At 39.2% G+C, this 23993-nt stretch overlaps 1 protein-coding gene across 3 annotated transcripts in view; it reads right to left on the reverse strand.

Moving 5' to 3' along the window:
* Positions 1-23993, reverse strand: part of mtrex (Mtr4 exosome RNA helicase) — a 157808-nt gene that overhangs the window by 91135 nt on the left and 42680 nt on the right. For 2 of the 3 annotated variants that reach the window (XM_078549721.1, XM_078549716.1), the window contains exons 10-11: positions 21889-21991; positions 9471-9602 (exon numbers count right to left, since the gene is read on the reverse strand). In XM_078549721.1, the coding sequence (XP_078405847.1) occupies positions 9471-9602; positions 21889-21991 (235 nt within the window). The remainder of the gene's footprint in view (positions 1-9470; positions 9603-21888; positions 21992-23993) is intronic. The other variant, XM_078549726.1, reaches the window with a different exon arrangement.

The raw sequence follows: 23993 nt of genomic DNA on the forward strand, positions 1-23993 counted from the left end.
GGGATTTAGTTGTCCACGTACACATATCAGTAAAAGCTAGTACACAGGTACAAAAAAAAATTAACTGTTGGCCTTTATCTGAAGGGAATTGGAATTCAAAAGTGAGCAAGTAATGCTTTAATTATATAAAGCTTTTATCAGGCCCTACGTGAAACACTGAATTCAGTTTTGTGTACCAAACATCAGGAAAGATACAGAAACAAAAAAAGCACAAAAAATGCTGGACATATGAACAGTCATCATGACCTGAAACATCAACTGTTTCTCTCCACAGACACTGTCTGAACTGCTAAGTATTCCCAGCATTTCCCATTTTTATTTCAGATTTCCAGCATCTGCAGTATTTTGAAAGATATAATGGCCCTGGAAGGGATACAACATAAATTCATCAGATTGATGCCAAAGCTTAAAGGTTTAAATTTCGAGGGCAGGTTGCTTAAACTTAGCTTGTATTCCCTTTAGTATAGATGGTTGAGGAGAAGTATGATCAAGGTGTTTAAAGTGATTGGAGGATTTGATAAGAGTAGATACAAAGAACCAATTTCCTCTGGCGAAGGAACACGGGAAAAGAAGCCATAATCTAAAAATATAACTTATCCATTTAGGGGTGAAGCCCGGAAGTATTTTTTTCCACAGAGGGTACTGGAAATCAGGAACTCAGCCCACAAGAGACTGTGGAAGTTCAGTAAGGTTATCAAGGGATATGGAGCAAACCAGTGTGAATGGAGTTGAGTTAAAGGTCAACTACGCTCTAACTGGATGGTGGAATCGGCTCATGGGGTTGAGTGATCTAGTCCTCTCAGTATGTGGAGTAACCTAAAGGGTATTGCCATAGAAGCTCAATTAAAAAGAAAAACCTCAAGTTAAACAAAACTGCCTTCACCAGATCCATTGTGCGGCAATGTCATTGATATCAGACAACAATTTTAAGTCAGATTCCAAATGCATGCCAACACAACAACTGGTCAAGGTAACTGCTTTGAAATCACCCCAAACAGCCACTCACTTTTTCATTTCTAATTTACCTCTCACGTGATGCCAACCACATTGAAATGTGGCTCCCAATTATCATTCATGGTGAACTGAACAGAGTAAGCTATTTGGCAACCAAATCCCTATAGTTCCTCACTAAAATCACAGAGATATGCAGTCCCAGCAGGGAACACTAGATGTAAGTCAGCAGGTTGAATCTTCCCCTCTGCTCATCCAATGGCTCTCAAGACAATTTGTATTCACTTTTCAGTATACAGTGCACTGTAACTTCATTTGTTTTCTCAATAAAAGGGTAAAAAAAAAGTATCTCTATAAATTATAGTGCTATTTTTTTCTCTTGGAAATTTAAGTTCTGTACTCTTCATATTACTAATTTTGACATGCAATTTTAGTTGCAGGTGTTTTCAGCCATTATGACATCAAAACTAATCATACTTGTAACGAATTTTATTTCTGAGCAATTTGTCTGCCATTTTTCACTTCTTTTCTAAAACCAAAGAACTGTTGTTTGGGTATGGCTCCACGGGTACCAGGAGACCTCTGATGCTTCACCCAAATGGCTATTCTTCATGTGTAAGCCATAACATTTACTATCAAGAAACAACTTATCCTTGATAGAATATGAGAGCCAAGCCTAGTCATTCAATGAAAGGACCAAATTTATAGTAGCTAAATACTGATAGGTGCGCAAGTAAGTAGTCGAAAGGACAAAAAGTCTGCAAAGAGATGTAGATGGATTAAGTGAGTGGGGAAAAAATTGGCGGACAAAGTGTAATGTGGGAAAATGTGAACTTGTCCACTTTGGCAGGAAGAATAGAAAAGCATTATATTATTTGAATGGAGAGCGGTTGCACAACTCTATGGTACAGAGGGAATTGGGTAACCTGGTACATGAATCACAAAAAGTTAGCATGCAGTTACAACAACTGATTAAGAAGGCAAATGGAATGTTGGCATTTATTGCAAGTGGAATGGAGTATAAAAGTAGGAAAGTCTTGCTAGAGTTGTACAGGGCCTTAGTTAGGCCCTACTTGAAGTACTGTGTACAGTTTTGGTCTCCTTACTTAAGGAAGGATATAACTGCATTAGAAGTAGTTCAGAGAAGGTTCACAAGACTGACTCCTGGGATGAAGGGGTCTGAAGGGGAGATGTTATACTCTCCGATCCCACAACGACCACACGAGACTCAGGCTTCCTTTTAACTAACCAGTTAACTTATTCAAGCATATGCAAGGGGGCCGCAATCATTCCTAAGAATGAAGACCCAGCTGCCTGATTGATTACATTTCACTACTTTTGTACCTTTCCTTATCATAACACATTTGAGAACATTTGAATACATCCAATTGGTAACTGACACACCGGCTCCATATTATCTCTATCCTATTGGGTACACAAACATGTGATTTTACTATCCAATTATTCTAAAGCATGTATACATAATGATACTATCCAATCAGGATTAAGGCATGCATACATGAACCTTGATTCTTGCAACTCAAGGCTGTTTGTGTTTCATCTTTGTCCATTGTTCATCTTCCTATAACTAAGCTAAAACCATTTTGTCCCTTCCCTTGTCTGACAGAGAAGCACACTTAATCTAATTTGTGTCATACTTTATCTCCAGCCTGGTTCTCAAGGCTGTGCAATGTCCATCTGGTTTTCCTCAACTATTAAAAAGTTTAGCATCAATGGCTGCCTGGAGATTTTAGGGGTTTTTCAGTAAATTCTTACTGTATTCTCTTTTAGCATTTTTAATTTCCCCCTAACAGGCCATCTTATGAGGAAAGGTTGAGCAGGTTGGGCCTATACCCATTGGAGTTTAGAAGAATGAGAGGTGATCTTATTACAAGTTAGAAGATCCTGAGGGCACGTGACAGGATGGGTGCTGAGAAGATGTTTCCCCTTGTGGGGAGTCTATAACCTGGGGGCATAGTTTAAAAATTAGGGGGCTCCCATTTAACTCGGAGATGAGGAAAAATATTTTCTCTCAGAGGGTCCTTAATCTTTGGAATTCTCTTCCCCAGACAGCAGTGGAAAGTGGATCATTGAATATATTGAAGGCTAGATACATCAAGCTAGATTTTTGATTGACAAGGGATTCAAGGGTTAGGGGGAGCACGCAGAAAAGTGGATTTGAGTCCATGATCAGATCAGCCATGATCTTATCGAATTGCAGAACAGGCTCGAGAGGCCGAAATGCCTCCTCCTGCTCCAAATTCTTGTGTTCGTATGCCACTGGATGTCTATATATATGCACCCCCAGCAGCAATTATATTGCCACGAGTAGCAGGAGGAACACTTTTTTTTCACGCCCTGTCTAGTGTGCTGAGGCCAAGTGTAATGCTGTGCCACCAGGTTTGCTGAAGGTAGCTATGTCAAGACAGGTCAGGTGCTATATACAAGTTCTTTCCAATATGGCTCAGCTACTCACTGGTTAAATTTTATTAGCCACTGGAGAAGTCACTGAAATATTTCTCTGTAGGTTGCGCAACTCTCAATACTAGAATATTGTTACAGTTGAAATATAAATCAACACTGTGAAATCTTTCCTCTGTGTCCCCCTTATTGCAACTAGCCATTTTTAAAGTTTTATGCTTCTTGTCAACACTTTCATGAGTACAGAGAATCTATTTTTTTTAAGTTAACTCTCCATTTTTTATTTGTCTCTCATAAACACAGGCCTTTTCCTGGTCAAAACGTAACCCGCTCATTTACAACTAGAATAGCTTATGGACCATCCCACTACCTAGATCAAAACTTATTTTTGTTCAGCTGTGAATTCCTCTTCCCCCATTCGAATGACCTAGCTAAATAGGCAAATTCAGCCAAAAGGCACACAGGTACAAATTACCACCCATTTGTTCAGCAAAGCATCTACACAGAAGCCAAAATATGCAAACAGGCCACCTCTTCCACCAGTGTCAGTGTTTACCCATTCTGCAAGCAAATAAACCAAATCACATTTACACATCTATTTCTATATCGCTTCATCTATCTATCCAATCGAATATTAAATGTTGACGTATTTGATGCATCAACTACTAAGCCTGGAAGTGAATTCCATAGACCTATAATTGTTCAACTCAATTCTAAACCTTTTACACTTACTATTGTATCTATGACTTCTCATTCTCGAGTCCTCAACTGCTAGAAACAGCCTACTTCTATTTACTCTGTGCAATCCTTTTATTGGCTTAAACATTTTTGTTGAAGTGCCCAGTTAGCTGCATTGTTCTAACAATAAAAGTCTCAATATTAAGTATTTTCTTTGTATTTCTATTTCCTCATAGTATGGCAGAAGGTTGTTTGAACATAGATATTTTCAGTTTATAGGAAAAGGAGGACATAGGGAAGTATAGGATGAATATTTTTGGTGGCAAATCAGATGTGACATTACAGTTCAAGTTGCTGATACAGCGTTGTCTCTTCCCTCCTCCCCCAGAAAACATTATAATCACAATGGCTCAGCAACTCCAATGAAGCAAAGGTGATTCATTACACTGCTAAACCCACAGATGGTTCCACCATGGCTATAACTCCCCAACATGCACTTGCAGTTTTAGGTTCATCTCCCTGAATTACTAGAATAAAGATTTCAACAGATGACCTAACTCCCAGCAGCATTAAGGGAACCATATGGATACTGCTTGTTTCAAGAAACTAATCATGGAATTCAAGTTATTTAAATTACTTGGCACTTAAATATTTTATATTACTTATATCAGCAGAACTGTTAAAAGGAAGAAAACAATGTTGGATCATTGGTACTGGCAGAAAACAAAATGAATATTTATTGTATTAAAAATATGCTGCATAGTCTTGATCTGGCAGCACCCTTACACAATGGTCTAAAGGAGCAAAGGGAGATTAGGCTCGCATGTACATATGCACATAACAAAGTATTACACATCAACCACAAAACTGGATTGCTCACAGCTGCAAAATTTGTGAGGCCACCAAGCATTTTGGAATAATAAATAATTGAAAATTTATTAAGAGATATAGGTGTAACAGAAAATGCAATTTACAGTCCAAGCAAACATGCATAAATATGTTTAAGTTAAAAACTTACTTGGCTAAATACAGTCAAGTTCACTCATCTGTCTAAAAAGAAAGCCGAAATGCTATAAAGTATAGAAGTGTACAATCAAGGATTTTTTCAAATACCACATGCAATGGTTCAAAGCAAATGCAGTCAGATGTTTTTATTGCTATTACTGACACACCGTCACATAATCTTTTCTCTCCCACAACTTAAAAAGCAACACCTTGCAAGGTCTCCAGTTTCTTCCCCCGTCAACTAGAATACCTGAAAATGCATATTTATTAACAGGTACTAGGAAAGGCACATCATATTTACAGTTATAAAATCTCATATTCCGAACTGGTACGGCAGTGTAGCAGATACAGCACTGAATTAACAACCTAGAGGTCATGATTTCCAATTCTATCAAAATAAGTTAAGATTAGTTCAATAAATCGGCTAATTAATGGGCTAACACCAGAAAATTGAGAACTGCAATTAAAAACCCGACTGATTCAGGCAATAGAACCTGCCTGGTTACTCCAAAGAACCGCAATCTACACAGGTCAACTCTTAATGCCCTAAGGGCAAAAAATACCATCGTGCTAGCTCCCATGAGCAAATAAAACTTAAAAATCTTCATAGCTCTGTGTACTTGTATATGTACCTGACCTTGAACATATGCCACAAATCATGCAGTCTTCAGCTAGTTTCACGCTGTCTTTCCACTCCCAAGTGCCTCCGTAAAAATTGGATTGTTCTTCAAGTCATATTTTGTTGTCACTATGACATTAGTATCGATACCGAAAATATTTTACCAGCGTTCAATGGATTTTTACTTTTAAATAACTACATTTTAAAATTTATCTAGAGGAAGCAATGCAATACCTATCTCATGAACTGCAGGCAAACCTCGTGGAAATAAGGAACAACTTAATTTTTGGGAAGCTGGTAAGAATAAGTTATGAAGCAAATTTCAGGAATTTGGCTAAATTTCTCCGGAAAATTGGAGGCTATGAGTTGGCCAAATTTTCAAGTTGGCAAAGAAAAGGTAATCCAGGATAATTGACAGAAAAAGATTCAAATGCCAGGCAGTACAAGTTAAAACTTAAGAAATTCACAATAAGAGGTGGAACTTTTCACTCAAAAGGCAACAATGTTTTGGATTAAGTTAACAGGAAAGACCATTGAAGTTGAAAGTGTAAATTTAAGAATCAATTGCATGCATTTCTTGAGAAAGGAAGAATTGGTGAATCTGCTGATTGTCAATTAAGTGGAGCTGATCTACATAAAAATTAATTTGACTAGTTGTTTGCAATGATATCTTCCTGTTCTTAAAAATTCCAATCCAATTAGATTGAGCAAACACCAACTTGATTAGTGACACTCAGTATTGACTGAAAGGCAAAAATAAAATTCTTTTTTCATACTGTATTTATCTACATTTATTCTTCCAGATGTTGACGATGGCAAGACCAGTATTTATTGGCATATCTAGTTGCCCTCAAGAAGGTACCTTCCTGAACTATTGCAGTCCAGATGGTGAAAGTGCCCCCACAAATTTGTTAACACAGCAAGATCCAGGGTTTTAAACCAGCAACAATGGAAGTAAAACTGCAACATACGTCCAAATCAGAGTGGTGCGTCTTGGAGCAGGACTCAGAGACTTGGTGCTCTGGGTGATAGAGGTTGCGGGTTTGCGCGGTGCTGCCGAAGAAGCCATGATGAGTTGCTGCAGTGCATCCTGTAGTCAAGATATGCTACTACCACGGTGCAATGACAGTGGAGAGAGTAGACATTTAAACTAATGGATGGGGTGCCGATCAAACATGAAAACATAAAAACTTAAGAGTAGACCATTCTGCCCCTCGAGCCTGCTCTGCCATTCAATACAATCATGGCTGAACTTGCACCTAAACTCTACTTTCTTGTCCACTCCCCAGATCCCTCGATTCCCAGAGTCCAACAATGTCTCTTCAAACTGTATTTATATTCAATGATGGAGTATTCACAACCCTCTGAAGTAGAGAATTCCAAAGATTCACAACCCTTCAAGTAAAGAAGTTTTTCCTCATTTCAGTTCTAAATGATCACTCCCACCCCCCTATACTGTGCCTCCATGTACTAGATTCCTCAGCCAGGAGAATCAACCTCTCAGTGTCTATCCTCTCAAGCCCCTGCAGAATCCTGAATGTTTCAATGTGATCATTCTTCTAAACTCCAATAGTATGGCCCAATTTACTCAGCCTTTCATCATAAGAGACTCTCTCATCCCAGGAACTAATCCAGTGAACCTTCGCTATACTACCTCCAATGAACATTTATCCTTCCTTAAAAATGTAGACCAAAATTCTACATCGTGCTTCAGGTGTGCTCTCACCAATTGTACAATTGTAGCAGGTCAAACTTATTCTTGTACTCCAATCCTCATGCAATAAAGACCAACATGCCATTTACCTTCATGATGGCTTTCTGTATGTACATGCTAACTTTGTTTCCTTGGGCGCATGAACCCAAGTGTGTTTGATCATTTTGAAATTTCATACCCATCAAAAAAACATTCTGCTTGTCTGTTCTTACTACTTACTATCAAAGTGGTAACTTCAAACTTCCTCCAATTACTCCATCTACCAAATTGTTGACCATTCAGTTAACCTGTTTACTTTGCAGCCTTTTTGGGATCTCCTCACGCTTACAATCCCACTTGGCTGTGCATTATCAGCAACGAGTGGATGCACTACTCCGTCTCTTCATCTCAATCATTAACATAGACTGTAAATAGCTGAGGTCACAGCACCGATCTTTGCAGCACTCCGCCAGTCACAGTCTGCCAACTTGAAAATGTCCCATTTAACCCTACACTTTGCTTCCTGTCTGTTAACAAATCCACTATCCATGCAAATACATTACCTCCAACTCCATGCATCTTTATCTTGCATATTAGCCTTTTGTGTGCACATTATCAAATGCCTTTTGGAAATCCAAGTATATGACATCGACTGGCTCTATCTGTCCTACCAGTTACATCATTAAAAAACTCAATGCATTGGTCAAACATGATTTCCCTTTCGTAAAAACATGCTGACTCTGCCTGATCATACTGTGATTTTCAAATGCATTGTTAAGACTTCCTTAATAATAGATTCCAGCATTTTCCCAATAACTATGTCAGGCTAATTGGCCTATAGTTTCTGCTTTCTCTCTCCCTCCTTTCTTGAATAGCAGTGTTACATCTTCTAATTTCCAATCCACCAGAACCATTCTAGAATCTGGGGAATTTTGGAAAATTATAATCAATGTATCAACTATGTCTGCAGCTACCTCTTTTAGAACACTCAGATCAATTGTCTGGAATTTTTGGTTTTTAGCCCCTTAGGTTTTTCCAATACTTTGTCTGCTGATACTAATTACTTTAAGTTCCTCACTCTTATTAGCCCCTAGGTTACCCTTTAGTTCTGGTACATAATTTGTGTCTTCTACTGTGAAGACAAACACAAAATATTTGTTCAATGCCTCTGCTATTTCCTCGTTCACCATGGTAACTTCTCCTGTCACTACATCTATGGGGCCAACGTTTATTTTACCCACTTTTCTTTTTATATATTTATAAAAGCTCCTGCAGTCTGATTTTACATCCTGGCTAATTTACTCTCAAATTTTTTTTTTTCCCTTTTAGGATTTTTTTGGTTGCCCTCTGCTGGTTTCTAAAACACTCCTAATCCACAGAGTTGCTGCTATATTTGCAATATTATAAGCTCCTTCTTTCCATCTAATATTACATGGGGTTCTGCACACCCTGAAGTACAAAAAGATTTGATTGGAAAGGACAAGCTCACAATATCATAGGTTATAGAAACTGCTAGAGCACACGAAGCCATAAGTAGACAGATGAAGACATTTACTACCCAAACAATAGCCTTCAGTTAAATAATTGATAGCAAGGTTGATGCAGTGAAACAGCAACAAAAGAAAGCACAATGGACGGAGAGAAAGATGTGCAAGTGAAGAGAGCTGTAAAAAATAACACTTGATGAAGCTCCAGCATTTTGAGTCAAAGTGTGAATATTTCAAACCTCTGGGAACAAGAAGACATAACAGCAAATCTAAGAAACTAAAACGACAAAAACACTTGCTATTCCTACTTGGTCTAGTATTGCTGTTAACGTTGAGTCTGTTCGAACAACAACTAAATAAAATGCTTCCAGCTGACCATGAGGCCATTGGAGATTCATTAGTAAAAGGATACCTTCAAGTAGGAACTGCACGTGGACTCATGCTGCTCACAAGTTATTCAGTCAGCTTTGTGAAATAAATGTTACATTTAACAATATGCCAGTCGGCTCCATTAAATGAGAAAAATGGATGAAAATTTTCTCTCTTACACCATTTCTTTGAATGATGTTTAGCATTACTGTGGAATTAAGATGTTTAATCTTGCAAGTACTCCTACCTGTATTGAAGTCCAGTTTGGACATCTGCAGAGCATATGCTTCACAGTCTTTTTTGCTGAAGCTGAAGATGATAACAGGTTGAAAATTCCTTTCCATGATCATCTTTACAATTTTGAATACGTTTGATGGTCCTACAAGTCAGAATAACAGCATTTTACATGCATCAATGTAGTTAAATAAAAGTTCAATGCACTAAAATAAGTCATACAATATAAATAATGTTACAGTTACAGCTCATGAATTCAGAACAAAACACGTAATCCAACATTTTCCCTATACAAATCATAAACCTTATTCCAGGAAACAAAATGTTATTATTGGAGAATGAAATTTCCTCTGCAGCAACTTAGACATGGCATTCGGCTATAAAAAAAGCTCACCGCATTTAAAATGATTGCTTGATTAAACCTTCCCTTCACTTGCACCTACAAACACATTTTATGACTGGCTCTAACTCAGGAGATTCTAATTCATTGATAGAAATGACACTGACTTAGCACAAGGACTTTTAGCAACTACTCTTGCAAATGTAACTCTTGAATCTGAGGAATATTGGCTTCAAACATAGAAATTAATTTGAAAGACATGTTCTGGCAAATATATGAAAAAATATTCCCAATTTGGCAAGCTTATCAGAGGTCTTTACAAGCTGATTTGGTCATTGTGACTACCATTCCATCAATTACTTTTTTTGTTTTCTCCTCTGAATTTTCTGATCAAGGTGAAGGATGTTAGTGCCAAGTACTGGAGATCCCCAGGTCAGGTGTGGCATGCTTTAATGCAGGGTAAAGTTCAAACAATGCAAGTCTGCAGCAGCCTCAAAAAAACCCTTTTGCATCAGTGAATCATTTTCCCATTTCTCTCTCGAGCCTTCCCAAGCAAGATTGCCAATTTAGCAGGAACAGCTTTCTGATGTTGGGCCACACCAACTCAGAACTAAATTGAGATGACTCAAATGTAATATAATGTGGGGAAATGTGAAATTAGTCACTTTGTTAGGAAGAATAGAAAAACTGAATATTTACTAAATGGTGAGAAACTATTGAGTATTGGTGTTCAGGGAGACATGGGTATCCTTGTATAAGAAACACAAAGTTAACATGTAGGTACAGCAAGCAATTAGGAAGGCAAATGGTAGATTGCCTTTTTTGCAAGAGGTTGCAGCACTAGCGTAAGAACGTCTTGGTGCAATTGTGGCGGGCTTTAGTGAGATACTATGCACTGTTTTGGGCACCATACCTCAGAAAGGATATAGTTAACTTAGAGGGGGTACAATGAAAGTTCACCACACTGATTCCTGGGATGAAGGGATAGTTCTATGAGAAGAGATTGAGTAGAATTGGCCTTTACTCTCTGGAGTTTAGAAGGATGAGAAGTGATCCCATGAAACAGTTAAGATTCTAAGAGGGCTTGACAGGGTAAATGCTGAGAGGCTGTTTCCCTGGCTGGAGAGTCTAGAAATAGGGGAAGTTTCAGGATAAGAGGACATCTATTTCGGACTGAGATGAGGAGGAGAAATTTCTTCACCAAGAGGGTTGCGAATCTTTAGAATTCTCCAGCTCAGAGAGCTGTGGATGCTTAATCATTAAATACATTTCAGGCTAAGACTGATAGATTTTTGGACTCTGAAGAGAATTGAGGGATATGGGGATCAAATGGATAAGTGGAGCTGAGGTCAAGGATCAACCATTATTTTACAAATGGTGGAGCAGAGTCTAAGGGGTCGTAGGGCTTACTCCTATCATTTCTATTCTTAATTTATTTCAGCAGAGAAAATTTTGTCCTGCAATTGGAGTTAGATTTAAGGCTCAGTTTATTTTTCAGATGGTTTATACTGTGTCCAGCATAGGAGTGCTGGTTACTAATATCAGATGCATAATGCAAAATGTTTCCAATTTTGCACCATCAAGTAATTAACTTCTTAGGCTAATGTTTTGGTGTTTATTCGTAAGTTTAATTTGGACATCACAGAATAATTACAGCACAGGAGTAAATCATGTCTGTGCCAGCTCTCTGAATGAGCAATTCACCTAATGGCACTCCCCCACCTTCTCTCCATAATCCTACATATTCTTCCTTTTCAGATAATAATCAAATTCCCTCTTAACTGCCTCGATTGAACCTGCCTCCACCACACTCTCAGGTAGTGCTTCCAGATCCAAACCGCTCACTGCACTTAAAAGTTCCTCATGTCTCCATTGCTTCTTTTGTACCAGGCTTGTCGAACCCATTATCCGCAAAGCCCTTCCATCCTGGCCCGCAGAGACAGTTCTCAAAATGCCGCTAAGATGGTAAGTGGACTGGGAGATTCTGAAAGGAACTGCTCCTCCAATCACAGGCCGTTCCTCTCCTGCATTTACTGCTGGGCTCAGTAGTGAGCTTATCAGCAAATGTGGGAGAGAGAAAGTCTATGAATGGAGGAGCAATGAACACTGGAGGCAGTGAGTGTGCTGGGGAGAAACAGGCTTTCGGGAGGGCGGAGAGAAACAGAGAGAGAGAGACGCTGGCTGCAGCGCCTTGGGGTGGGACGCTGGCTGTGGGGTCCGGGGGGGCGGGGAGAGGCTGACTTGTTTTTATGTGCATGTGTGTGTGTGAGAGGGAGAAAGTGTGTGTGAGAGAGAGGCAGAGAGAGTGAGTGTGAGAGAGAGAAAGAGAAAAAGAAAAAGAGTGAGAGTACACAAGTGTATGTCTGGTTCACTACCAGTTTCAGTTTTCTCACTCACCACGACACACCAACACATACTCACACCCACTCACATAGTGGGTGAGGGTGAGTGACTGAACACACCGAGTATGGAATAAGCTGGATACACACATTCTGACCCCCAACACACTCGAATAGCGATTTTTATTAATTACTGTTTTTTAAAAAAAACTTATCAATTTATTGCTTTGACATTGCTTTATTTTTGCTCAGTGAGTTGCTTTTCTTCATAGCTCAACTTTCTTTGAAATTCATCTTGATGTCGTGCCAAACCTTCTTTCTGAAATTTGCTCATCAGCCTCTTGGAGTGAGAAAAAATGGAAATGTGGCCCCCAAAGTGAAAAGGTTGGTCAAGCTTGTTTTGTACCTTAAATCTGCCTCCTCTCATCTTCCATCCTTTCACCAATGGGAATAGTTTATCCCCATCTACTCTGTCTAGACCCTTCATGAGTTTGAACACCTCTATCAAATCTCCTCTCAGTCTTCTCCTCTCCAAGGAGGACAGTCCCAACTTCTCCAATCTAACTGCAGAACCGTAGTTCCTCATCCTTGGAACCATTCTTGTGAATCTTTTCTACACTCTCTCCAATGCCTTCATTTCTTTTCTAAAGTGTGGTGCCCAGAACTGGATACAATACTTCAATTAAGGCCGAATCACTGTTTCATACAAGTTTAATGTAACCTCCCTGCTTTTGTACTCTATGACCCTATTAATAAAGCCTAGGATACTGTATGCTTTATTAACCACTCTCTCAATCTGTCCTGCCACCTTCAATGACTTATGCACATATATACCCAGGTCCCTTTGCTCATGCACCCTCCTTAGAATTGTACCTTTTATTTTATATTGTCTCTCTATGCCCTTCCAATCAGAATGAACATTTCTCTGCATTGAATTTCATCTGTCACTCCACTTGTCTGCCCATTCCACCATTGTCTGTCCTTTTGAAATTCTACACTATGCTCCTCATAGTTCACAATGCTTCCAAGTTTCATATCATCCACAAATTCTGAAATTGTGTCGTATGCTCCAAGGTCTAGATCATTAATGTATATCAGGAAAAACAAGGGTCCCAACACCGACGCCTGGGGAACTCCACTGCAAACATTCCTCCAGTCCTAAAAACATCCGTTAACCACTACTCTGTTTTCTGTTACTCAGCCAATTTGATATCCATGTTGCTACTGTCCCTTTTATTCCATGAGCTATAACTTTGTTCAAAAGTCTTTTGTGCGACACTGTATCAAATGCCTTTGGAAGTCCATATACACCACACCAACAGCATTGCCCTCATCAACGCTCTCTGTTACCATTTCAAAAAACTCCACCAGGTTAGTTGAACATGATTTTCCCTTAGCATATCTATGCTGGCTTTCCTTAATTAACTCACATTTGCCCAAGTAAGTATTAATTTTGCTGCAAATTTCTGTTTCAAGAAGCTTCCTCACCAGCAAAGTTAAACTGACTGGCCTGTAGTTGCTGGACTTATCTTTACACCCTTTGGGGTCATGGGGTGCAAAGCATTTGCAACAGGAAAGAGAACATTGCATTCTGACCAAAGTATTTGACAGCTGGGATCAAGGATGTAAGGAATTCCTCATGTAAGGAATTTTGTTCCACACAAATCACAAGACCGCATTTACTTTGTCAAAATGTTTACTATATGATAGCATTAAAAGAATCAGATTTTTTTTAAATACCAGAAACTTATCAAGGCAGTGTTTTCCTTAAATGTCTGCATTTATGTAGCATTACCGAAGCCTTGAAATATTTCAAATGCCTAATGAATTTTGTAATACAGTCCCAACTGCACATAGTAGGCACAATTATGCTTAACATTATTTCCCTACTATATTTGGAGCCAGTAAACCCATCTGAATTGAAACAAGACACTGCAGAGATTGAACTAAGAACATAATAGGAGAAGGTTGTACTGCTCCACCATCCAACAAGATCATAATTAAACTTAAATAAACTTCATTTTCCCACGCTATCCCCAAATCCGTTGATTGATCCCTTAATGTCCAAAAATTCATAATTCTTGGTCTTGAATATACTCAACAACTGATCATCTACAGTCCCCTGGAATAGAGAATTCCAAAGATTTACGGCCCTCTGCAAGAAAAAAATTCTCATCTCAGTCATCAATGGTTGACACCTCATCCTGAGACTATGACCCCCCTAATATTAGATTCTCCAGTCAGGGGAAACAGCATCTGTGCAGTTAAGCACTCTAAGAATTTTATACATTTCGATGCAATTCCCCTCTCATTCTTCTGAACTACAGAGAATATAGGCCTATTCATGGGATCAACGTTTTATCCCAGGAGCTTCACTGCACTCCCTCTACGGCAGTGTATCCCTCCTCAGGTAAGATGACCAAGACCGTATGCAATACTCTAGGTGTTCTCTCACCAAAGCTGTATATAACTGTAGCAAGATTTCTTAACTCTTACCCTCCAATTCCTTTGCATTAAACACTAACATACTATTTGCCTTTCTTAGTGTTGGTTGCACCTGCATGTTAATTTTGTGATTTCAGTACACAGGCACCTAAATTGCCCAGAATGCCAACATTAATCAGCTTCTTACTAAAATGGATAATTTCACATTTCCTTCCCATTAAATTCCATCTGCCACCTTCATGTCCAATCATTTAAACAGTCTATGTATCCCTTTGCAGTCTTTTTGCATCCTCTTCACAAATAACGCCCCCACCCAGCTTTGTATAGTCAAAAATCATAGACATCTTACACTTGGTTCCCTCATCCTACTCATTGATATAGATTGTAAATATCTGAGGCTCAAGCACTGATTCCTGCAGCACTTCACTGGTTATACCCTGGTACCCAAAAAGTGACCCATTATTCCTACTCTCTGTTTTGTGTCCTCTAATGGATTCTCAAACTATGCGAACATATCATGCTCAATACTATGAACCCTAACCTTGTGCAACAACCTCTTGACTGACACCTTACTGACTGCCTTCTGAAAGGCTAAATATACATCTCCCTTATCCACCCTGCCAGCTACATCCTCAGAAATGTCTAATAAATTTGTTGGAAACACAATTTCCTTTTCACAAAACCATGCTGACTTTGCCAAAGAGCACGGTGATTTTCCAGGTGCTCTGTTACCACATCCCTGATAGGTCTAGGATTTTCCCTACCGATCCCATATAAATCTGACTTAAACTTCCCAAAGTCTCCTTTCCAACTGTCTCCAGTAGTTAACAATGTGAAGACCTCAGGCAGCTTCAAGCAGTTGTTTGAGCTGTTAACAACCAAGGGATACAGTGGAAACTTTAGGCAGCTTCCATCTGCTGATATGTTTAACATGATATCAGTTCAAACTCTGCTACAATGTGTTCGTTCTACTCGCTACTATGTGATTCTAATATTTGCTCACTTACAGTGCAAAGAAAATACTAATTGAATGCAGGCACATTTTTTAAAAATTGGCCTTTAAAAAGTTGCTATGTACTGAATGGCTCAAAATAGCTAGCGCCTTTGTAATTGACACCTATGGTGATGACAAATTTATTTTTTATTAATTCACGGCTTCAGTGGCTGGGCCAGCATTTATTGCCAATCTCTAGCTGCCCTTGAGAAGGCAGCGGTGAGCTGCCTTCTTGAACAGTTGCAGTCCATGTGGTGTAGGTACACCCACAGTGCTGTTAGGAAGGGAGTTCCAGGGTTTTGACCCAGAGGCAGTGAAGGAACGATGATATATTTCCAAGTCAGGATGGTGAGTAACTTGGAGGGGGATTTCCAGGTGGTGGTGTTCCCATCTATCTGCTGCCCTTGTCCTTTTAGGTGGTAGTGGTTGTGGATTTGGAAGGTGCTGGCTAAGGAACCTTGGTGATTCCTGCAGTGCATCTTGTGGAAGGTGCACACTGGTGTTACTGTGTGTCGGGGTGGAGGGAGTGAATGTTTGTGGATGTGATGCCAATTAAGCGGGCTGCTTTGTCCTGGACGGTGTTGAGCTTCTCGAATGTTGTGGGAGCTGTACTCATCCTGACTTGTGCCTTGTAGATGGTGGACAGGCTTTGGGTAGTCAGGAGGTCAGTTACTTGTCACAGGATTCCTAGCCTCCGACCTGCTCTTTCAGCCACCGTATTCATATGGCTAGTCCAGTTCAGTTTTTGGTCAATGGTAATCCCTAGGATGTTTATAGTGGAGTATTCAGTGATGGCAATGCCATTGAATGTCAAGGGGCGATGGTTAGATTCTCTTTTGTTGGAGATGGTCATTGCCTGGCACTTGTGTGGCACGAATATTACTTGCCACTTGTCAAGCTGGATGTTGTCCAGGCCTTGCTGCATTTGGACAGGGACTGCTTCAGTATGTGAGAAGTCACGAATGGTGCTGAACCATTGTGCAATCATCAGTGAACATCCCCACTTCTGACCTTATGATGGAAGGAAGGTCATTGATGAAGCAGCTGAAGATGGTTGGGCCGAGGACACTACCCTGAAGAACTCCTGCAGTGATGTCCTGGAGCTGAGATGACTGACCTCCAACAACCAAAACCATCGTCCTTTGTGCTAGGTATGGACTCCAACCAGTGAAGTTTTCCCCCTGGTTCCCATTGACTCCAGATTTGCTCGGAGTCCTTGATGCCACACTTAGTCAAATGCTGCCCTGGTGTCAAATCACTCGCACCTTCCTCGGGGGTTCAGCTCTTTTGTCCATGTTTGAACCAAGGTTGTAAATGATTAGCAATATTTGCTCAATGGTTCATGAAAAGTGAAGATGATCTAAATGGTTAGCACTGTATAATGAAGAAGGCACCGTTTTTTTAGCATGGGCAAGAAGCTCATTGGTCATCTTTGAATACACCTCATCAAATATTAGTCAATTTCAAAAATAGTGAAATGGAGTTCAAGCAAATGAACACTTCGCTCATCATGTAACGTCTGTTTTTCTAAACAATTAGTTTTATTCTTGATTTTCTCAGCAGTTATTAGAGGCCCTGTTAAAAATATAAATCAAATAATACAAACAAACCTTCACTGACTATCAATTTCACAAATAAATAGTACAGGATTCAGAAGCAATCAGTGGCACACAAATGCCAGACTGCTGCCAACAATCATAACAAATATCTATAATTAGGAGACTTGTAAACATGCATGGGCATTTCAGCAATCTAAGTGCAAGAATTGTATTTTTTGAAACAATTATACATTATTCAGTAATATTCTGTCTCTCCTCATAGTAAAATGGAAATGAAGAGACAATTGATGCACCACTTTTCACTGAAATTCAGCAACGTTCATTTCTGAGATCTATAAACTTGGATTATGTTATCTCTACTGGTCTTACATTTAAATGTTCCACTACAAAATCTAAGTTTTACTGAATAGTGAATGCTTTTGCTGGATTATACCAGTACATCATTACATGCACATTCTACTCACACCGAGATAAGAGCACGTTTGTCTTGCGTTTAGAGGAATGATTAGAGAAACTGGGGCTGTATTGATTCAAATAGCAATTGTGAAAAGATCTGATACAGGTGCAGAAAATTGTGAGACGTTTGATAATGCAAATGGGGGGAAAAAAAATATTCTCACTGGTCAATGACTTATTTTTAAAATCGAGATAGTCGCTGAAAGTCACATTAGAGTTTTTTTTAATGCAGCTGGTTAAGGGGATACCCCAGTGCAATTATCACTGAAAGCAGAGTAGAAAATAGCTTTTAAAGAAAGAGTTTGATAAATATTGGAAAAATAATTTAATTGTAAAGATTATTGGGGTAAAAAAAGAATGATGTTAAGTAGTAAGATCTTTCAAGAAGACAGCGCAAGTGCAATGAGGCAAATGATATTCTTGCATGCTTCAAAGCTGTATGATTTTATGGAAATGTCCACTTGAGAAAACCTCAATTCACCCAACAGCAATTGGTGCAATTATTTCTTCCCAAATAACAGGGATGAGAGTGAGTGAAGACAAAAAGATCTGACATTTTTTTGTGGCAAGGAATAATGGACATTGTAGTGCAAAGCGGCAAAGTCACCACAGCCCGAGAGGACAGAAAATGATCTCACTTTTTAATGATATGCTGTGAAATGCAAATGCGCATATAGAAATAAATAATTACGATTTGATAGCCATTACGGAGGCATGGCTGCAGGAGGACAGGGATTGGGACCTGAATACTGAAGGGTACAGGATATTTCGGAAGGACAGGTGAGAAAAAAACCTCTTCAAACAGCAAGTAGTTAGGGTTTGGAATGCACTGCCTGGAAGTGTGGTGGAGGCAGGTTCAATTGAGGCATTCAAGAGGGCATTGGTTGATTATTTAAATAGAAACAACATGCAAGTTAACGGGGAAAAAAAGCAGGAGATTGGCATTAAGTTAAAATGTTCAGAGAACCTGTGCAGACACGATGGGCCGAATGGCCTGCTTCTACACCGAAACAATTCTGTGATTCTGTGACAGGAAGCGAGGAAAAGGTGGAGGGGTGGCTCTATTAGTTAATGATGGTATTAGTACAACTGATGGGGATAATTTAAGTACAGGAAGCCAGGGTATGGAAACAGTTTGGGTAGAGATGAGAAATGGTAAAGGCAAGAAGTCACTTGTGGGAGTTGTGTACAGGCCCCCTAACAGTAACCACATGGTAGGTTTGAGCATAAAGGAAGAAATAATTGGAGCTTGTCAGAAAGGCACGGCGATAATCATGGGAGATTTTAATTTACATATAGACTGGAAAAGTCAGAGGGGTAAAGATGGTCTTGGTGAGGAGTACATTGAACGTTTTTGGGATAGTTTCTTAGAACAGGATGTTCTGGGGCCAACCAGAGAGCAGGCTATACTAGACCTGGTAATGTGCAATGAGATGGGAGTAATTAATGCTCTCATAGTGAAGGCGCCCCTAGGTAGCAGCGACATAATACTGAACTTTACATTCAGTTTGAGGGAGAGAAGAGTGGGTCTGTGACTAAGTTTTTAAACTTAAATAAGGGCAATTATGAGGGTATGAAAGCTGAGCTGGCTAAACTGAATTGGCAAATTAGGTTAAGGGATAGGCCAAAAGAGATGCAATGGCTAATATTTCAGGGGTATTTCAGAATGTATAGAATAGATACATTCCCACGAGTAAGAAAATATCGAAGGGACAGATACACCATCTATGGTTAACTAGAAAGGTTAAAGACAGTATCAAACTTGAAAAAAAGCATATAATTGAGCAAAGACAGGTGGCAGTTGAAAAGATTGGACAGAATATAAGGAAAAGCAAAGAATGACTAAAAGACTAATAAGAAGGGAAAAATTAGAGTATGAGGGAAAGCTAGCCAGAAATATAAAAACAGATAGTAAGAGTTTTTATAAATATTTTAAAAAAGAAACGAGTTAACAAAGTGAGCATTGGTCCTATAGAAAGTGAGTCTGAAGAATTGATAATGGAAAACAAGGAGAGGGCAGATGAATTGAACAGGTATTTTGCATCAGTTTTCACTATAGAGGATACAAGTAACATCCCAGAAGCAGCTATAAACCAGGAAATGGAAGTGAGGGAGGGGGTCAGGAAAATTACAGTCACCAGAGAATTGGTACTGAATAAATTGTTGAAGCTGCGAGCTGACAAGAGCCTGGGTCCTGATGGACTTCATGCTAGGGTCTTAAAATAATTGTCTGGTGAGATAGTTGATGCATTGGTTTTAATTTTAAAACTCCCTAGATTGGGGGAAGGCTCCATTAGACTGGAGGATAGCAAATGTAACGGCATTATTCAAAAAGGGAGGGAGACAGAAAGCAGGAAACTCGGGCCAGTTAGCTTAACACCTGACGTATGGAAAATGTTAGAAGCTATTATTAAAGAAGTTATAGCAGGGCACTTGGATAAGCTCAAGGTCATCAGGCAAAGTCAACATGTTTTTGTGAATGGGAAATCATGTTTAACCAACTTATTGGAGTTCTTTGGGGAAGTAACATGTGCTGTGGATACAAGGGAACAGGTGGATGCACTGTATTTAGATTTCCAGTCGGCATTTGATAAAGTGCCACATCAAAGGTTATTGCGGAAAATCAAAGCTCATGGTGTGGGGGTAACGTACGATAGAAGATTGGCTGACTAACAGGAAGCAGAGAGTAGACATAAATGGGTCTTTTTCGGGTTGGCAGGATGTAATGAGTGATGTGCCGCAGGGATCAGTGCTGGGACCTCAACTTATTACAATATAAATGACTTGCATGAAGGGATGGTTGCCAAATCTGCTGATACACAAAGATAGGTAGGAAAGTAAGTTATGAAGAGGACAGAAGGAGGCTACAAACAGATTTGGATAAGTTAATTGAGTGGGCAAAGATCTGGCAAATGGAGTATAATGTGGGAAAATGTGAAATTGTCCATTTTGGCAGGAAGAATAAAAGAGAAGCATATTATCTAAATGGTGAGAGATTGCAGAGCTCTGAGGTGCAAAGGGAGCTGGGTGTCCTCATGCATGAATCACAAAAGGCTAGCATGCAGGTACAGCAAGTAATTAGAAAAGCTAATGGAATGTTATCATTTTTTATGAGGCGAATTGAATACTAAAGTATGGAGGTTATGCTTTAGTTGTACTGGGCACTAGTGAGATCATATTTGGAGAACTGTGTACAGTATTGGTCACCTTATTTAAGGATGGATGTAAATGTGTTAGAAGCAGTTCAGAGAGGGTTTACCAGACTAATACCTGGAATGGGTGGGTTGTCTTATGAGGAAAGGTTGGACAGACTGCGCTTGTATCCACTGGAGTTTAGAAGAGTAAGAGGTGACTTGATTGAAACATAGAAGATCCTGAGGCGTCTTGACAGGGTGGATGTGGAGAGGATGTTTCCTCTCGTGAAAAAATCTAGAACTGGGGATCACTGTTTAAAAATAAGGGGTCGCCCATTTAAAACAGAGGTGAGGCGAATTTTCTTCTCTTAGAGGGTTGAGTGTCTTTGGAACTCTCTCTCCGAAAAAGTGGTGGAAGCAGAGTCTTTAAATGTTTTTAAGGGAGAGGTAAGCAAGGGGTGATAGGTTATCGGTGGTAGGTTGGGTGCAGATTTCAGGTCACTATCAGATCAGCCATGATCTTATTAAATGGCGGAGCAGGCTCGAGGGGTTGAGTGGCACACTCCTGCTCCTTGTTCGCATGTTTGTTATGTTCCAGGCAACTTCAAATGGGCATAATTATTAGATTTTAAGTCAGTAAAAACATTAGATTTCCTTTGTTTACCTTGTATTACCATCAAGACAGTGGGCCAAAACGTTTGTATAAAATCACCAAAGTGACCTCAGCATTTCAATATTTCAGCATTCAATGCAGCTAGTGCATGCAATACAGGATGAAGCCCATACTAACAACAGGACATGAACTTGCTTCACTTCGCATGTACATAATCCAGCAAAGGACTATGGGGAGTGCAAGGCAGAGGTCGGAAAAACATTTCAAATTCCATAATCAAAAAGTTGGAATTCTGCCAAAGGGCAGAAATTTCTCATCCCTGAAATAAGCTAAGGAGGGAGAGAAAACACTTCAAATATGGATCACAAATCAGAGAAGATGCAAATTAAATAGAAACAAGATTTCAAGCTACAGCAAAAATGGTGCAGGGAAATAACAGGAGAACGGCTAAAACAATACCTTAATGAAGATACAACGCCTAAATTTTTAGCCAGCATTTCATTGCATGATCAGGCACCCTGCCGCAAACAAACACATCACTTTTTCAGTACCTTTTGTTCCTCCTTTCCGCCCTTTTGGATCACCCTTTGCAAGATCACCAGCATCTCTCAGTACCTGCATGGCTGTGTTGAAGTTATCTTCTCTAAAATCTCCCTTTGATATACAAAAACAAAGATGCATTTTTCTGCAAAGTAAATACTTATTAGAATCAAGAGTGGCTATAAAGTTGGAGGGAAGTACTATCATCTTTCTGCATTTGTCATACTAGAAATTATTTTCCAATTTCCAAGGTCAAAGTCATTTTGCACATCTAAATTTGTACGCTTTGGGATCAAACCAGCAAATGAAAATTAAGCTGCTCCACCTCTGATGAAGATTAAACACCAAAAACATGAATTTCCTCACTTATCTCTTTACAGATGCTGACTGATCTGTTTGTGTATTTCCATGAATCTCTGTACCTATTTTAGAAATAGTCCCTATTCTAATTTACTTTAAGGGGAAATTGAAGTTAAGCTGTCATTGTCTTCTGGATATAATTTACTTCAGTAGTTCTGACAACTAGCCATCTCTGCCTCGTTTCCCGCTTTCAATGGCCTTGAAAATGTATTTTTCCGAAATGAGTTAACACACCTCTTAAACACCATGTAAGACAGGGGTGGGGGTGGATGAAATCTCTACATATTTATTAAGGTGGAATGCCTTGAGCAGCAAGAGACAGCTATAATGTAAACAGTTGCATGATTAATTTAACTCTGGGAACATACACGCTTGGAGAACATACATGCTTGGACAACACTTTATAGCGATATTAGCATTTGAACAAATCAGTATAAAAGACAGAATGCCAGGCAATATCTGCATTGCCAGAAGCAGTGCATGAAGTTTCAGTGCTGCAGTCACATTTTCACTCTTAAGCATTCTAAAATGTAAACCTACCATTACTCCAGCAGTATCAGATTGCAGAGCAGGTTTATTATTTTATTTATGTAAGTCACTCGAACATTTCTAGTTCCATTTGCTTCTTTTTGTTAATTGATGACTTGGGTAAAAAAAACACTTCAAGGACCAAGTGGAATTGAATCAAAACAGAAAAATTGTAGTCATCTCTGCAGGTACTACAAAGGTAGCTTTGAGCTGTTGTCTACAATCATTTTTGCTGATTTGATTAAACTTACAATTAGAATGAGTGAATAAATTGTGGAAAATGGAATTCTGATGCAAAGGAATGGTCAGTGAACCAACAGAGCTCCCTCTGTCAAGCTGGGACACAACATTTTTTTGCCCATTCTAAGCTATCAGCTGCAACAAGATTCCAGTTATTTCCAACTAAGTTTCCAACTCGTGCGGTTATCATTTTTATCCTTTAAAATTAATATTTCTGACCAATCTTTAACTGGTTATCTACTCAAGGTAAAATTGGGAACACAATATTTTTCAAAAGAAATGCACAGCAAAATGCCTAAATTACAAGTACCAGTAAAATGTTTAAAACTAAGTGTTAAAGCCAACTGGCCACAACCTGTAAATGGTACTGGAATAAATTGGGTATCACTGTTAAATCTTTCTTTAAAATTTCACAATCATCTCATATTTGATTTAATATCTAGTTGCCTGTGCCTGAACATTAATTAAAAAACAGATTGTGACAATATTTCTAGTATTGGATATTTGAAAATAAATTAAAATTTGAGAAAAAGCAGGGCTGACTCAAACATACCGATTTATTACACGAAGCAAGGACAGCTAGTTCCTACCGTAGGCCTGATTTCAAAACAATTGGCAGGCGAATTGTGAAGCATCACAAAATCTCTAATTAATTGTTCATGTTTAAAAAATGAGCAAATGGTCAAGCAACATTCCAAGTTTGTTTACACAGGAGTCAATTAACTATGTTACCCCATGGGAGTAATTTTGGACTTCTGCTTGAAACAAGCATGAAGTTGTCAGAGTGGCATGCTATTTACCTGCTGTCAGCATCACGAAGCCCAAGCTATTAATAAATTTGGGCCTCATTTAACTGGGACAGCTGGTAAGGGGGTGAGGGTGGGGGTAGGCAAAGAAGGCCTTGCATGGAACGACAGTTGAGGTTCAATGACCTTAGAAAAATTAAAATGCATCTTATCACCTATTTTTTTGCACGGTCTCCTGTGAT

This window comes from Cetorhinus maximus, chromosome 1 (genome assembly GCF_964194155.1).
Source record: "Cetorhinus maximus chromosome 1, sCetMax3.hap1.1, whole genome shotgun sequence".
Classification (NCBI taxonomy): domain Eukaryota; kingdom Metazoa; phylum Chordata; class Chondrichthyes; order Lamniformes; family Cetorhinidae; genus Cetorhinus; species Cetorhinus maximus.